General features: G+C 37.8%; 1 protein-coding gene across 7 annotated transcripts in view; it reads left to right on the top strand.

Annotated features, from left to right (window-relative positions):
- PCDH17 (protocadherin 17) overlaps window positions 1–17799 on the top strand; it is a 117578-nt gene that overhangs the window by 79914 nt on the left and 19865 nt on the right. The window contains exon 5 of one of the 7 annotated variants that reach the window (XM_089775448.1): window positions 3465–3825. The exons of the other annotated variants lie outside the window; for them this stretch is intronic. Coding sequence (XP_089631574.1) covers window positions 3465–3700 — 236 coding nt within the window. The 3' untranslated portion in view covers window positions 3701–3825. Of the gene's footprint in view, window positions 1–3464; window positions 3826–17799 lie in introns of those variants that run through there. 7 annotated transcript variants of the gene reach the window in all.

Genomic DNA, 17799 nt, shown 5'->3' with positions numbered 1-17799 from the left:
CAATACAGTAAGCATTTATTTTTCACCCAAGCAAACTGTATTAACGTGGCAGAAAGACTACCATAAAAAATCACAGCTGTAGCAATCTCATATAAAAGTTTCTTGTATTTGTATTGAAAATGTTGTCGTTTTTTTACACACTGTTAAGTTCAGAAGTCTTGCTGCAACTTACAGCCCAGCAGGATCAGTTCCAAGACTCCCAGTTTTTTATGCATATGAGTGCACAATAGTTGACAATATACCGATATGTGGCAGTTAGTACAAACTAGTCTACTTTCACAGTCTTCTCAGGTAGTTGCAGGACATGCTAGATGTGGGGTATTACATTTGAGTTTCTTTTAACATTTTGTGGCATTTTCTCTCTATTTCCAAACTACCTCGTCTGCTTTGATTCTTTTGTTGAGAGCAGGTGAGGATGGTTTGCAACAAACGTTTTTTTTTCAGAACTGCAGTAATTTAAAAGCGAAGTTATAAAGAGATTTGTCACAAGTATATGCTGAAGAACCTCTGCAAGGAAATAGTATTTTTTCCAAAGTAAAATTTTACATTACAAAATACATTTCCAGTTAAATATGCACATATTTAGGGCTAATTTTGCAGGCCACATTTACAAGAACTACACACAACATCTTTCACGTTAGAGCTTCTAGCACTTTGTGCCATTTAAAAATATCAAATGCCTCTCCTTACCTTATCACAAAAAGTTTTAAAATCTGAGGTTTTTATTTTAAAATGATTTTTAACCTTCTGCTTGGGAGAAAAAAAGACATCTTTCAGCAGAACAAAAAAAAAAAAGGAATAATCTGATAATCTGTAACTCTGTCTCCTAAATGTAATTTTGCCCAAATAAAACATATTTCTGAAATATTTTCTGTTTATATTTAGTTCAAAACCATTCTTTTATTTATCTACATCTGACTCTGCTAGTGGAATGTCATTTCTCTTTTACTGAAAAGCCTGAAGGTTAGGAGCTGCATACTATTTTATGACCTTATTTAAAGAGCAAATGCTAACTAGGAATCCTAGTAAGTTAAGTCTTGTCTTCAGCATTAAAACACTAAAAATAAAAATTAAAAGGTGATTGTGAAAAAAAACCCAGAATAGTATCAGAATGATATTCTGTTCTACAGTATTAATAAAGAATAGTATCTCTTTCCACTGTAAAATAAACTGTCAGAGGAACTCAACATAGGCATAAAAATTGCACACTACAAAGCAAACTAGAAAAAAAGATTAAAATCAACATTTTGTATAACAACCTGCCAAGAAGCATGGAGGGAAAACACAAAGGTGTCCACACATACTATACAAAAACTGTTATATAAAAAACCAAAAGTTATTACACCATAAAAAGCTTTTTTGAGTCCTGAAAGCACAAACTTAACTTGAACTATTAATTCAAACCCCCGAAGATAAAATATTGTATTTTAAATTATTAAGCATAATTTGGATCCATCTTGTTGACAATAATATAGCGTTCACTGCATAAAATTAGTTGAGGTATTTACTAAGACGTGAAGACAGGCGTACTGAATTGTTCTAGCATATGTTTTCTCAGAACTTTCTGTGTTTTATTCACTTGTGATCTATCATATGTAAGATGAGAGCTCTTCTAACTATTTCTATCTTTTTTTGAATATGACTTCAATTGCTCCTTTATTATTTTTACCCTTTTATTCTAATGTGGATAAATTGAAGATTATCAGACTATTTTGTTGTTTTTCCTAGCTCCTACTTGTCACAACATATTTTTCACTTATGCATTGAAATTAGTACTCCTTATTCATCCTAATAAATGATCTCTTTAAAAATTCATGGAAAACCAAGTATATTATATCACTTTCTGTTTGTATGGAGGAACTGTGTGTTTCCAGGATACCTTTAGACAGAGCAAATTTTTGTCAGTGTAACATTTTCCACCTTTTTCTTAAGTTGAATGTCAAGTGCTATTTACTGACATGAAATATTATAAAATGAAAAGTACTTATCATAGAAGCACAACTACTTTTAAGATATATAGTGGTTTTATGTCAAATTTATGAAGGAAAAATAAGCCTATTTGGAGAAAAAGAGAATATTTATGAATACTAAAAGACTGGACCTACATAAAGAATCTTTTTAAAAGCACTGGAAAACTCAGTGGAGTATCAATTTTGAGTGTGGAAACAAGATGACTCATATATTAATTGGTTTTGCTTCAACAAAACAAATACTGTGCCTTTCACTCTGCTCTTTGATGTGCTAAATATCATAATAGTAGTCTTGTAAACATGCGCATATGCCAGTCTTACTTTCAGGTGCTTCCATATGTTGTGAGAGCACACTTTAAGAACAGGATAGAAATACACAAATTAAACAAGAAGCCAAGAAAGAAAAAAGATAGAAAGAAAGAAACATCTGCAGGGCAACAGTGCGAAAAAATGTTTAAGCTCTCTGCTATTAACTACTCAACCTGTTTTACACTGGAATTCTGCATAATTATGTTACAGAGGAGGGAGAACAACAGATGTTGAATAAAGATTGAAAATAAGAAAATGAGATTGTTCAAAATAAAAAAAAATTAAAAAGAAGCTACAGTTGCTCTCAGCTAGACATTTTTTTTTGGCAGGACTTTTAGACCGCAATCTATTTCTGAAATTCATTGCCCGTTTCAGTAAGATTAAGGTAAAACAAAGTGTTTCCTTTAAAGTCTGATCATTTGAACAATTATACAGCTCCAGTAATCCCCAAGCCAATCTTTCAGAAAACAGATGAGTGTTTCCTCAAGCAATTTCATAAAGTAGATTAAATGAATTTGATATCAGGTCAAAAAAACCTACAAATGCTTTGCATGAGCATTTTTTTGTCTTAGCTTATATAATTGTTTTACTCTCTGTACAACTATCTAAGTAATCAATAGATTGTAGTTCTTTCTAGTCTTTGTGGGATAAATGTCATTAAACTATAATAAAGTTTGTTTTCTACACCTTTCAGATATGCCCCCCACACTTACACACACATTAAAGCAAAGACAATGAACCACCTTTAACCTCTCTCATTAGCAGATAATTTCTGGGTTTGAATATTAGTAAATTACTATCTAGAAACTGCTGTCAATGGTGAGCCAGGATATAACCAAAATGGAGTACTGAATGCTATATACAGAGCCAACACACTATTGTCTGGAGCTATTTGCATCACCACTGTGACACTCCCACTACCATTTGAACATAAAATAATTTACCCATTGACTTCAATGGGAGATTTTCCTGAGTAGAGACTACAGGATTGGCCAATAGTCTGTAATTAGTGGCCTTATGCATTTCTGTGACACTGCTGTCCTACACTTAGAGATGGTCATTCAGAAAGGTTGTTTTATACAAATAGCAGAGACCATTTTGGGAGAGGGATTCAAAAATGAAATGGACCCTTTCCCCAACATTTTATTTTTCTACTTGTTAACTAAAAATATTTTATTTTTCAAGCATTCCCGACTTTGCTTTCCTTTGCTATCCTCACCCTACACACCATCACAAGTAGACTTCAGTCTGTTGATCTGCTTCTGCCAGGTGAGCAAATACTTCATCTGCTAGCTGTCTTCTCTTGTGATCAGAATTTTACATGTAAGATTATAAATCTTCAAAGGGTTTTTTGTAAGACTATGGCTCAGAACTTGATAAGATTGTATTATTTCTTAAAGGGCTTACAAGTAACAAGTTGAAGAAAGAGATTGCAGACTTGTATGCATTTTATATTCCAGAAGAATTGAACCAAAATTTCACCTGAATAATATTCAAAGTTAAATCACTCTGCCTTATTATATTTGCATTAGCCCTAACAGAGCTTCATAAAAGATGCTGTGCAATAGAGAAGGTAGAGGTGTGAAAGAAATGAAAATTTATCTGTGCGTGTATGTACTTTTTCTAGGCATGTTTACTCCAGACTTTCACTGAGATTAATCAGAAGTGAATATCCATAGTTCAACATGTTAACACATTTTATACTGCAAGTCTACCACTACCACTAGTCTCTGTAGGAATTGTATGGTTCACAAGCACCAGCAGGTTGATGGATCTGTCTGAGGAATCAGAACAAATCTTTCTTATGATTCATTTTTGCCACAGATAAGTCGTAAAAGTAAGACAGCAGATTGATGAAGGGTTAGGTTTTCTGCTCTTGTTTTAAACAGTAGATGTAGAACAGGTTCTTCTGTTTTATAGCCTGGAGCTGAACTGTCAACATAAAAGATGTACGGACTTAATACCTGAGAGCCGGGCAGAGAAATTTCTTCCAACTTTTTTCAGAGCAGATTAACCACCACACAATATAGCTCATTACTGCCTAGTGTAAATTTATTGAAAAGGCAGTTTTTTCTAAAGGACATGAAATACTTTATCTGATCATTATCTGCTTCACTGTAGGATGCAAAATCAGCTAGAGAGGCTTCTCCGGCAGCTCGGAGAAGAAAGATATTCACTTAAATCACTAACTGCATTTCTTCATCGGACCAAAACTTTATTGGGCTTGAACTACTATTCTTCCGTTTTGTGTGAGAGTGTGTGTGTGCGTGCGTGTGGTGAGAGAGAGAGAGAGATTGATACAAATATATACCAACTAATTCTCACATTTGCTAATTATTGATGTACATTACATCTATAATCAAAGAAAAAAAGAGTAGAAGTGATGGGATCACATGCAGTATAACATAACTAAAAGGATAACAGGTTTTGTCATATTTGCTGAATATGGTTTAGGGGGTTCTAGTAATTAATGAAAACAGTTACCTCTATAGAAATCAGTATATCATAGTTATTATACCTATGTCACCTAACAAAAGCACATCACACTATTTTTTTCTGAAATTGGAAATAGCTTGTAAAGCAGTGGAATGAAAAAGAAAACAAAGTAAATTATTTTTAACAAATGAAAGCGTTTGTCGTGATCATCAGCTTATAGGTAGTAGAAACTGCCTTCTTTTTTGTAGTTGTTTTCCATGTTCATCATCCATAATTTTTGTAGGAGAACAGATTCCCTGGACAATAGAAGCCAAAAGAAACTCCCACTGAGCCAGTTCTTGAAAGGTGCAGAGCAACTACAACTTTGAGGTGGGGAGGCGGTCTAAGAAAATTGTAGCTGGTCAGTACTTCTGAAAACTCAGCTCATTCACTTTCTCAAAGTAGATTTACTCCCAGTTTCACAAACAGAATTTATCATGCAGTGTTTGCTTTAATAATTTATCAATGATAAATTTAAATGGAGAAAAATACCTTCTGGCATTCCTGATAAATGGGGACAAAATTGTGGCAATACAGGGCATGTCTACACTACAGAGAAGATGAATCTTCCAGAAGTCAATCTTCTAGCGTTCGATTTAGCGGGTCTGGTATATACCCCTAAATCGAACGCTGATGGCAACCCCCAAGGGCATCCAGTACTCCTTGTTCTGCAAGCCATAAAAGAAGCTGTCAGGAGGATATGCTCTCATCAGCCTCCTACAGTGTGGATACCGCAGTGGCTCTGCTCAAGGTAAGCTGAATCCAGCTATGCATTTTGCATAGCTGGATGGCGTACCTTAAGCCGACTTACCTGGCCTAGTATAGACCAGGCTGCATTGTGGTTTAGCTTTTATTAGAAAAGAAATACCCTTTGTTAGCCTTTGCATTGCATAGGATTGTCTTTTATTTTTGCTTGATGTCATTTTTAAAAAACAACCTACTTGTACTTAAACACAGCTATTTATCAAAGTTATAAACTGATCTTGCAAGGGTTTGTGAATGAATGGAGAGAAAGGCAACAATTTACACAAAGGGCGTATTTGGCATTTTCTGTAACCACTAAATGTTTGGGGAAGTTGGTTTTTTGCTTGTTTGTTTGTTTAATTTTACCCTTAAGCAGGACTGGTATATGTAAGATGTTCCTATTTATTACCTTTGTGTATGTTGTGTGTGCATTCAGGAGTTTGCTTCCCTTTTATAAATAAATCCTTTTGCCATTTAAAATTCTATTTAAAAACTAGCACTACTGGGGTATGTCTACACTACCCCCCTAGTTCGAACTAGGGGGGGTAATGTAGTCACACGGAGTTGCAAATGAAGCCCGGGATTTGAATTTCCCGGGGTTCATTTGCATAAAGCCGGCCGGCGCCATTTTTAAATGCCGGCTAGTTCGGACTGCGTGCCGCGTGTAGCCGCGCGGCACGCAGTCCGAACTAGCCGGCATTTAAAAATGGCGCCGGCCGGATTTATGCAATTGAAGCCCGGGAAATTCAAATCCCGGGCTTCATTTGCAACTCCGTGTGACTACATTACCCCCCCCCAGTTCGAAGTAGGGGGGTAGTGTAGACATACCCCTGTAGAGTAAAGATTTATAAACAAGTGGATATTGCATTCTAAAAAATGAGGAGTCTGAACTTGCAGTCTAGATTCAAACAAAGCCTCCATTATTGTTAGTGTCAGTTTTGTCTGAATTAAGATTATAGGATTGGGCCTCATGAGTACACTTTGGTTTGTTTACTGTCAGACCCGTAATAAATTGGGATTTTTTTTAAAAAAAACGAGTGGTCCTGTAGCATCGTTGTGTGCATCTGCGCAGCAGGGCTAAAGTCGAATTAAGCTATACAACCTTAGCTATGTTATTTGCATAGCTTAAATTGAAATAGCTTAATTCAATTTTTGGCACTGTCTACATAGCAAGAAGTCAAAGGAAGAACACTCTTCCTCTGACTTTCCTTACTCCTTGTGAAATGAGGGTTCCCACGAGTCAGAGTAAGAAGTCCTCCAGCTCGACATTAAATAAAGGCTTGTAGTGTACACACACACTGTTATTTCAGAATGACATCAGTTATTTCCGAAGTAACTCTGCTCTGTAGACGTACCCATCTATAGTATCATGCGTTTTCATGAACACAACCCACTACTCTTCTGAAGAAGTGGGTTGTGCCCACAAAAGCTCATGATACTATATATTTGTTTGTCTCTAAAGGTGTTACAAAGCCACTCATTATAGACTAACTTGGACAAACACAGACTAGTCACTCTGAGACTTATAATATGGTTGGTGGCTGGTTTTTTAATATCTTTGTATTCTGAGTAGATGTATAGATGCAAGTTCTTTTGATCCTTATGGCCAGTCCTGGCTCAAATACTCTGGAGGATACCAGCTGGGGTCCTTTAAACCAATCTCTAGCATCAGTGATATTCTCTACCTCTATGGAGGGGATAGGGTTATAAGCAAGTTTCTTTAAATTAGCTCTTCTTTCCTGTCTGCTGCTTGGTGGATGCAGGGTGTTTCATTAACCATGTGCAAATGTCTTTCTGGATGATTTAACCCAACTTGGCATGACAAGTTATAGCATGTCATCCAAGAAATTTAAAAAGTGTTCCTGAAAACAGGAGTGAGAGAAATAACAGCTATCACAAATAAAGCATCTTTTACATAATATTTTATTATGGAAAATAGGCTGAATTCTATTTGCTACAAAAACATAAATGTTTGGCTCTTCAATTTTGCTCATATTTGATAGCATAATTGACTGCAAAGGATATTTTTCCACCCTGTCAGATGAGCTACGAAGTCTGTATTAGGGATGTAAAATCCCATTCAATTAATTTACTGGTTAATCCTTAAATTTAACTTGTTAACCAATTAAATGATGGCAGGCTGAGCTCCCCACAAGTTAATCCTTCCTAGTAAGCATCACCATTATGGGTGATGCTTACCTGTAGCCAATTAACCATTCATATCCCAAATCTGTATTTAGGAATTAAGGCCATAATCTTCAAATGTTTGTATCCAAAGGTAGGAATCTAAATCTATATCTGGGCATCTCAATTGGCACTACCTACTTGAATATCACATTTAAACATTTTAGCCAATTTTGATTAGTTAATTTATCCTAGCACTCATAAGGTATGTCTACACAGCAGTGTTATTTTGGAATAACTGATTTTATTTGAAAATAACATAGTCCGTGTCTACACTACAAGCAGTTATTTTGACATCATAATGTCAAAATAATGTCGTGCTGGAGGACTTTTTACTCCCAACTCCTGTATCCCTCATTTTATGAGGAGTAAGGGAAGTTGGAAGAAGAGTGCTCTTTCTCAGACTTCCTACTGTGTAGACAGTGCCAAAAAGCTGAAATATGCTATTTTGACTTAATCTACGCAATTGATGTAGCTCAAGTTGTGTAACTTATTTCAGTTTTAGCCCCTGCTGTGTAGACATGCCCATAATATGCTGGCACGTTCCGAGGCATTCAGGAATGGAAAGTTCTTGCACAAGCATTTTTCTCAGGACAGATAGATAAACAGAAGTTAGAGGAAGAAGGATAAGTAGGGATCTATCTATCTATCTATCTATCTATCTATCTATCTATCTATCTATCTATCTATCTATCTATCTATCTATCTATCTATCTATCCCTGTTGCATATATAAAATACGCATCACCTAAGAATTGTAGACAGTATAATAGATGTAGGTCTTCAAGAGAGAATTAAATGTGGACAATGTAGTGATCTTTCAGATGAGTTCAAAAGAGGTGATCAGGGAAGAAGGCAGAGGCATTTATACAAGAAGTTGACAAAGAGATTATTAAGATTTGAAGTGAGTAGTGAAGTGATCAAATCAAATTACAAGCAAGCAAGACCACTGGTTCCTTCAGAATATAAGGACTTGAATGAAAAATTTGTTTTTTGAGTTCTCAAAGTGTTTGCATAATAAATGGTTTGTTTGATTTGTTTTTGCTGCTGTTATTGTTGTTATACTTCCTTTTTCCTCTCCCAAAGTCTTGATCCTTTCTGTGATTTTGGAGGATGACTTCTAGGTACATGTGCAATGACATGAGCATGCTCGAAAGAAAGGTTAGCATACTCATTACCTTCTTTATTACCCTCTCTGTTCCTACTTGCACCCAACAAAGCCCTGGCTCCCACATTCCAATAAGAGGCCTCTCTTAAAGAAGGAAAATATGGAAAATACTATTAGAGGATTGGAAACTCTTCAAGCTGATTTTGCTCCATGTGACAGAGAGTAACAGTTGGTCCTCAAAGTATTATTTGCCACTTATCATTATCACTTTTGTTTGTGGTCTGTGTTTTCTCACAATAGATGTTCTTCACTTTCATTGTGCCACCTCATAGCTCCTTGTTAATTTATCCTCTGTTTATGATTCTTCACTTGCTGTAATAGGGATCTCTAAACCTTCTTGTTAGGAAAAAGCATTTTAACAGATGCCCTTGCTCATTGGGATGAATGTATTATGGATACAGAATTGTCTTCACACTTCTTACAATCACCTTTTTCACCTGCTCATGCAGTGAACACTTCTGGCTTGTTGTCAGTGCACTTGATTGCAGCGTTGGAGGCATACAGGGTCAAAGCAAGCCTTGTATCTTATGTTCTGTCATGCAAGTCTTGTGAGCTCTATTCCCATGCTCTCAATTTTGATATACTTTCTTTGTGCTTTTAGAACTGTAGTGCATAATTAAATCTTTTTCATACATTTATAAGATGATAGTTTTGTCCCCATAATATATATCCCCAATATCCTTGTGAATTTAACATATTAATTTGTGAAACTGATCTCCATATGATAAATTGCAAAGGAATGTGATAAATTAGCTTTATCTTTTACTTTAGCCTGCCTGACCTGCCCTCTGTGACTAGTTAATTTCCTGGGGACTTATTCTAACTGGCCCACCCTGTAAGCCTTTCTAATCCCCAACATTATTTTAAATCAATCTGAGAAATAGAAATTTCCTCCATTCCACAACTCACCTTTGTCCAAACTCTGATAGGTAAAATTCAGCTCTACACCAGTAACATCTTTTCTGTCTGTAAAAGTGTCATTACTATAGGCCCCAATTCAGTAAGGTATTTAAGCACATAGCTAAATTTAAGCATATAAGTATTCTCAATGAAGTAAGGATAGAAATTTGCTTCCCTTTTTAAAGGATTATAAAAGAGGAAAGACAAAAGTAACTTCATGTGTAGCTGTAAAACAAAGTCAATGAGACTTGCTCAGAGAGCTCCCAGCCCAGCTTCTGAGCACTGACAAAACACATAGTAAATTGCTAAAGATGTGTCTTGTCTTCTTTGTCAGTTCCAAACACTTACCCCTTTCTGTGATTTTGGTGGATGGGCTTAGATATAAAGCAAACAAACAAACAAAAGACCTGAATCCTAGGTTGGCAAATCAGGTATTTCAGCTCCTAGCCCATTACTGTGTTTGAAAATTTTCATGTGGCATTTGAGAAGGATTTTAAATCTATGTATAAATCTATCCTCAAAGACCATAGGTTCTCCACTATAGCCCTTTGTGATTAAATTTGTTTCTCAAAAATGGTCACTTCATATTTTTTTTTTATTTTAAATCTGGGGGGAGGAGAGGAGGTGAGAGGTGTAGAGAAAGAGAAAAAGTTCACTTTAATGTTTTGACATGGGCAACCCAGAAGGTTATTTATGTGATAATTTTATGTAGCTTTACAGGTGATATCTCCCAAATGCAACTTTTTACAAGGTACATCTGGGACTATAAATCTGATTAAAAGAACCATCTTTGCTCAAATTGCTTTTCAACCTTAAGAGAATGCTTCTTTAGAACCTGACAGTGATCTCATTCACTTGGACTCCTATCCATCTAGCTTAATTTAACTTAACTGGCAACCTTAACTCCCTCTATGGAATTGGTTCCATGAATATGATGAATGGTCTCAAAAGCAGAGGATGTCATTAAGCTAACTGAATTTAACCCTTTCCTTTAAACACTGTTTGTTGGGACTCCCAAATCCTACTAGCAGGCACTGATGGCTGAATAATAAGCAGGAAGAGATTAGCTGCATCTGAACTGATTATGCCTTTGGAGAATGCTACCAATAACACCAATTCTGTTTGTCTACCACTAGGAAATGAACAAAGGAAATGTGCTAGACACAAAATATGAACAACCAATTTAGCATGGTAAACAGGTGCACGTCCCTGTAGAAATCAGATAGAAAACAGAGAGAAAGAAATCCTAATAGGAAAATGTTGCTTACAACTTATAACTGGTTGGGCTTAATAGGCGTATTTTCCTTGACCTTCTATACAGGATTACAGTTTTGCTAGAAGGAAGACTTACATTTTAGATGTGTTCATCTATGTCATCAAAGATGCATGTTGTCACCAGAGTTAGAGTTGGCTAGCAGTGACACTCAAAGCATTTAGAAAACTCTGTGCTTTCCCTCTTCAAAATAAAAAAATACAAAGCAACAGAAATATACATACTATAGTTAATAATCTTCTGTGTCTGAAATATTTTATTCTCTGCTTTTGGCCTCATTAGATTTGTAGTTTGGGATTGAAAAAGCCACTACACTCAAAAACATATAAAAGATAAATAAAACATGATTTTGTATATCTTTCATTTACTACATGCTGCAGCTCAGATTTTCTTGAAAAAGACTATGAACAGTATTTACAAATATGAGCTTTGATTGCCTATTTTCATTAAATATTAGAGAATACATTTTAGATTTGATACATAATTTCTTTCCCCCTGTGTTTTCCATTTTGAAGTTCAGAATACTTGAAGGCAGTTTTTTCTACTGGAAAACAGTTAATTGGTTAAAGAAAGAACCTTTTCTTTAACCGTGCATGCTGATCATTTTCATATTTCTTTTTATTTCAATACTTATCTTTTTATTTTTATTTATCTTCCAATTTCTCTTTAGCTTTTCTCTACCCACAGGGCATTCTAGAGACTGCAATACATAGCCAGGAAGATACGGTACATGTTAGTCTCAGTACTCTGTCCATAGCATCAGTAAGTCTCTGAATCATTCCCTGACAGTGTGCAGTTACATTTAACTGTGGCTGCAAATGTTGGACGCAGCTCAGAGCATCCAGCTGCCATTGAATCTATTTGAACTTGATGTAGACCAGTAGTTTCTAGTGTCTGAAAGTATCCGTATGTGAGCACACTCTACAAGATTTCTGTCACTGCTTTTCCACTTGACTTTGTTTTAAGAAATTAGCTGATAGGTATGTGATGTCAGCTTGTCCCAATGGCAGAGGCTTATATTTTACAGTGAGGTTTACTGACAATATGGAAACCTTTGTTTATTTCCTTACCTTGGGTCCCTAGAAACTTCTCTCATTAATTTGAATAGTTATACTGCTAATTTTTGTTAAAATTTATTGGAGTCTTCAGAAGCCACAGACCTAATGGAAAGAAAGAAGTCAGGCCTCTTGAAGCTTTGAAATAGGAAATTTTGGCTCAGAATGCATTACTAGCAACCCCAAGAAGGGAACAATGATGTTTTACAATGAATATTACAGGTACATTATTCTAGTTAAATAAATTTTCTTCTGGATTTCCTGTTAGAAAGGGAAAAATGCATATAGCAGATCTCCCCCATACTCATCTTTTATTTCCTGGTGGTGAGCCTGGTATACTTAAAGTCAATGTTCAAAATCCAAAGCTAGAGGTTATACAATACTAGGACAGGTAAGTAGTCATAGAAATACCTGTACATCAACATGGATTAAGACTTATTCTATAGAACACAAAAGTTAAACTGTATACTTTGATAGGATTTACTGCAGCTCTATTGGTAGGCAGGCAAGGAGGAAGAATGTTCCTTTATTTTTATGTAGAAATAACTGTGGAAGAGTAGGTGAAATCTTGTTTTGACTATTATGCTGAGTAAATATAACATAAAAGTCATATTATGAATATGTATACGTATTTCCAAGGCGTCAGTTTACAAAGTGATTTTTTTCTACCAGAAGGGACCCTTAAGAGCCTATACACTGAGGCTACATCTACACTACAAGGTTTTTGCGCAAAAACAGCTGTTTTTCCGCAAAAACCTGGGGAGCGACCACACCTCAAATGAGCTCTTGCACAATTAAATGGGCAGTTAAATGGCAGAATAGAGGGCTTTTTCCACCATAGGTAAACCTCCTTTTCTGAGGCATAACTGCTTTTAGTGCTACAGCTATTGTGCAAGAAAGCAAGTGTGGACGCTCCAGAGGGGTTTCTTGCACAAGAAACCCCTATGGGAGAAAGCACAGAAACTCTGATGGCCATTCTGTGAATGGCAATCACAGCTTTCTTGTGCAAGAGTGTCCAGCAGTGTGGCTGCTCTCTTGCGCAAAAGCACATTGCTTTTGAGATGTGCTTTGAGGTGTCGACATGCTCTTGCGCAAGAAGTTTCTGTGCAGAAACTCTAGCATAAAAGGCTTCTTGCTCAAGAAGCCTGTAGAGTAGACGTAGCCTGATAAAGAAAAATGAATAATAAGCATAAAAAAAAAGACTTTGAGTAATTATAGTATTTGTTGCTATAATTCATTAGGGCTTTCAGATTTCTAGCATGTTTCAGATTTTTGTGCTTCTTTGTGAGAAGAATTTATTTTCATTAAAGTTATGCTACAATTTTTCATCTGGAATTAAGATAATTGCTAACATTGCTATTTCTTCTGATGCAAAGAGTGCAGATCCAGATAATTTCAGATTAGGCATTCCTTTTGTTTGTGCACTTGCTTTACTTTTGTGCAGTTGCACTGATATTTTAATGGACCACTATTCTGCATGATCAGTGAGCTGAATGTTCCATAGACTTGGAATTTTTCAACATGTTGGAAAATCATAGATCAGTTGCTTTGCCTAGGTGTTGCACTCTTTTGCCATTAGTGAGCTGAATAATACACTAAGCTGAAAGTACACCTTCAGGTCACCCAAAACATTAAAGAGCATAGCTTCAAAAATGACTGCTCTCCTGCTGTGCCAGTCATTTAGGTGCTAGGAAGGCTGATATGGGTAAAGAAAGGAAGAATGTCAATCAAAAAAGAAAAAGGAGAACAAATGGGAAATGATGTTCCAGTTCAAGCATTTCCTAATAGATACAGCTCTGAATTTGATTAAGTGGCTGTTAGAAGCACCAAATGTCATACAGTGAAAAGACCACTGTTTCTATTTAGAGATATTTAGATGACAGAAATAAATAAACTACTACTTTGTTGACAGCCATGATTCAGAGCAAATTCTGTCTGCAGCTTTGCCAGTAATGTAGCAGTAGTTCTCCAACACTATATTTGTCCTTTTACTTATTTATTTTTATTAAATATCCAGAACAGAGATTTTCCACATAATCATACTAGGAACAATTAAATCTGTTTTTACATCGAAATGGATGCCAGGTGTATACATGTAGTGGTTGCACTGGAAGCATATGCTAAATATCAGCTTTATAAATACTTAGATCTCTAGACACTAGATAATTTTGAGGGAGGGAATGTTTTTTATGTCATAATGTTTTTTCTTTCATGGTAGCAAATTAACAACTTTGTATGCATCTTCAGTATGCACAGAGTAACTCGAGAACCTGACAAATAAATTTAGAGCTCTGTCGTATCTTTTTAGCCAAACTACCTGTCTGAAATCTAAGAAGCCTGGTGTGTGATGTGCCCTGTACAGTAGCAGGTAGTATGAAGAAAAACTTTTAGAATTCTCTTTCTCTTAAGTTTTTACTTGCTTAACTCCTAATGGGGTTTTTCTTACTGAAGGACAAATGGTGTACTTACATGTGGCACTTTTTAATCTTTTGGCTCCTTAATAGCCAAAGCTAATTTTTTCTTTACAAGAAAAATAAAACAAGTCAATGCTTTATTCAGAAGACCATTGGTCACTTCACTTTTAGAACCAGCAGGCAATCTTGGGTGGAAGGAGGAGGCTTAGTGGTCTCAGATTCCAGTTATTTTTTACTCTAATATCCAAACAATTCAGACGGCAAAACCAAAAAAACCCTAGGGCTGTGTCTAGACTGCATCCCTTTTCCGTAAAAGGGATGCAAATTAGACACATCGCAATTGCAAATGAAGCGGGGATTTAAATCCCCCCCGCTTCATTTGCATAAACATGGCTGCTGCTTTTTTCCGGCTCGGAGCTTTGCCAGAAAAAAGCACCAGTCTAGATTCGGATCTTTCGGAAAATAAAGCCTTTTCCGAAAGATTTGAATTTCCCGGGCTTTATTTGCAAGTGCGGTATGCCTACATTACCCCACTAGTTCGAACTAGCGGGGTAGTGTAGACATAGCCATAGAGACATCTCTGTTTATTCACTCTTGAATGATCTTATAATAGAGCACGAGTCAGGTAGAAAGCCAAGGATGATATTCTTCTGACATTCAGAATCATAGAAGAATGTGGATTCCTCATAAATTGGAATAAGAGAAAACTCCATCCAGGAAATCTCTAATTTGAAAGCACTAATAATACAATAAAAATATAAATTCAGCAGTTGTTAAAATCTTATCCAATAGAGTTATTTAGTCCAACATAAATGTCTCCTGCTGGTTATCCTGACCTAGGGCCAATTCCACATAAGGTCATTATAGCATTTCCTTTTTTACTCTACCTTCCTACAAAAGCATCTTTAAACTCATATACCAAGATAGGTTTCTTCAGAGTTCTCCAGCCTACTCTATGGTAAGGGAGAAGTCTGCGATGACCAATTTGATAGCTGAATCTTGGCAAGCAGAAATAGCATTGGGAAAACATTCTGCCTCCCATGGAGATTAAGGTGTATGACCTCAGCAGAATATTAACTTTTTGAAACAGAGAATGATATTTAGTGGGCTTCCCTTATCTGTAGAGGGAAGACATGATCTTGCTCTGTCAGGCAAAAGAATTTTAAAATGTAAAATTAGTGCTTAATGGCAAAAGTGAGACAGAAATGGAAATTTCATTCACGCTTGGCGGGATGAAGGTCCACAGGTAGCTAAATTTACAATATACATTCTGGATATAGATTGTATTTGTGTCTGTGTAAGTGTGTATGGCCAAACCTCATTGTTAATCTCTGATGGAGGCCGTGTCTCCTCACAGTTGTACCCTTGTCACAGCATTCACTCAGAGGGGAATTAGTTGTCTTTAAAGTTGAGGCCACCTGAGCTGGGCCAACCTGCACTAAGTCTAGGCTCCCAGGCCCTCATGCAGAGTGGGGCACTGCCTGGTTAGAGGCTCTAGCTTGCAGTCAGGGTAGATCAGTAAAGTCTACTGCTCAACTTCCTCAGGAAGACTGGCGCAGGAAACAGGAAGGTCTGACCTGTAGTCAGTGCAAAGCAGCAACAGTCAGGCATTCAAGCTTTGGAAGACTGCCAAATGCATGCCTCATGGCCTACAATGTGGAGGATGTCGCCACAGGTTTGGGAGTGGCAGGAGGTAAGAAGACTCTATTCCACTGAGTCCCAGCTTAGGGTCCTAACAGTGTTGAAATGGTCTGTCACTAGGTCAGCAGGCCTGCAACACACTGACCTAGTATCAGTCCAAAGCCCAAACAGACTGTCATCTAGATCCCTTGGGCTACTTTCTACTTTTCTCTTGATGAGTACCTCCATTCCATTGGTGTCCTTCAGCTCTCTGCAGTAGGTGCTCAGCAGCATCCTCAGCAGCTCCTTGGCATCTCAGTAGACCATCAACTCTGTCAAATCCTTGGTAGAGCCAGGGGTCTCTTCAGGCTCCCACAGTAGCTCCAGCCCAACTGAGCTGCAGGGCCTACTTTTATACCTCCTTTTCTTGTAGTGCAGGTATGGCCTATTTGGCCCTGCAACCTAAAGGGGAGGTTGTAGTCCCACCTTGTCAATAATGAGTGAGATTATGCCTTCTTGTCTCAGTCTGCTATGAATAAAAGGATTGAGTATCTATTGAAAAATGTTAATAAATTGATCTGCAATAAGCAAATTTCACAGAACCTTACTGATTTCAGTCTATCACAACCAAAGACTACATTCTTTGGTTAGTAATAGAAATGTAGCCGTGTTAGTTGGTGTAGCTGAAGCAAAATACAGGACTATGTAGCACTTTAAAGACTAACAAGATGGTTTATTAGATGATGAGCTTTCGTGGGCCAGACCCTTTGTTTAGACTCAGATGTAGAGTGTCGAATTTTAGCATGAATGACAGTCCAGAGGATTCCCTTTCAAGTGCAGATTTAAAAGGTCTTTGTAGCAGGATGCAGGTAGTTAAGTCGTTGAGACAGTGTCCTTTCTGGTTGAAATGGCAAGAAACTGTTTTTTCTTTGTGATCCTGTCTGATATCTGTTTTGTGGGCATTGATCCACAAAGGATCTAGTTATCTTACCCATTACAAAGATAGCTTCCCCAATTATCACCTCTAATATCATTAGCCCACAGACATTCACCTCCCCCCACTCCCCATCCCCCTTCTGTTCTAAAATTTGATTTGTCCTTTTCATATGTGTTCATTTTTTTAAATTGTATCCTTTGGTATTGTCACGGGGTGCGGCACCAGTCCGCCGCCCCACCACTTTGCTTACAGACAGGTAGTGCCCAATGCACCGCTTGCTCGCGTACCTCCTTGGCGGAGTGGGGGGTCCGGGCCCGCCCTCACTCCGGACCCCGACCCAGGGCCCTGACACCGAGAGCGTGCCTCTCGGTGGTAGCAGGGGGGTTAGTACCCCAAACACACCTGCTCCCGGGATACACGACCCGCCCTGGGTCCTCCTCCACTCCGCTGGGCCGCTCGGCCTACGTGGTCACCCTGACCGGCCCCTTTTGCTCCGGGGCTACCCCCTCCGTCGCCTCCCGCTCGCCGTCCCCGCTTCGCTCTCCCTCTCTTTCCCACCTTCCGGACGCACCCCGCGCCTTTTCTACTTTCCCGGCTCTTCCGGGTTCCCTCTCCCCCTCCCCCGTCGCAGCCGTGACGTCATTGGCCGCGTCCCTGGGCGCGCCGTGATGACGCATCACGGCCTCTCCGGCCCCGCTCTCCCGCTCGCCGGGCCCTGCCGCGGCCGCGTCTAGCTCCCCGGGGGTCCCCG

The sequence above is a fragment of the Pelodiscus sinensis genome, chromosome 1, assembly GCF_052426305.1.
Source record: "Pelodiscus sinensis isolate ZL-2025 chromosome 1, ASM5242630v1, whole genome shotgun sequence".
Lineage (NCBI taxonomy): Eukaryota > Metazoa > Chordata > Testudines > Trionychidae > Pelodiscus > Pelodiscus sinensis.
This window is presented reverse-complemented; position numbering and strand designations above follow the sequence as displayed.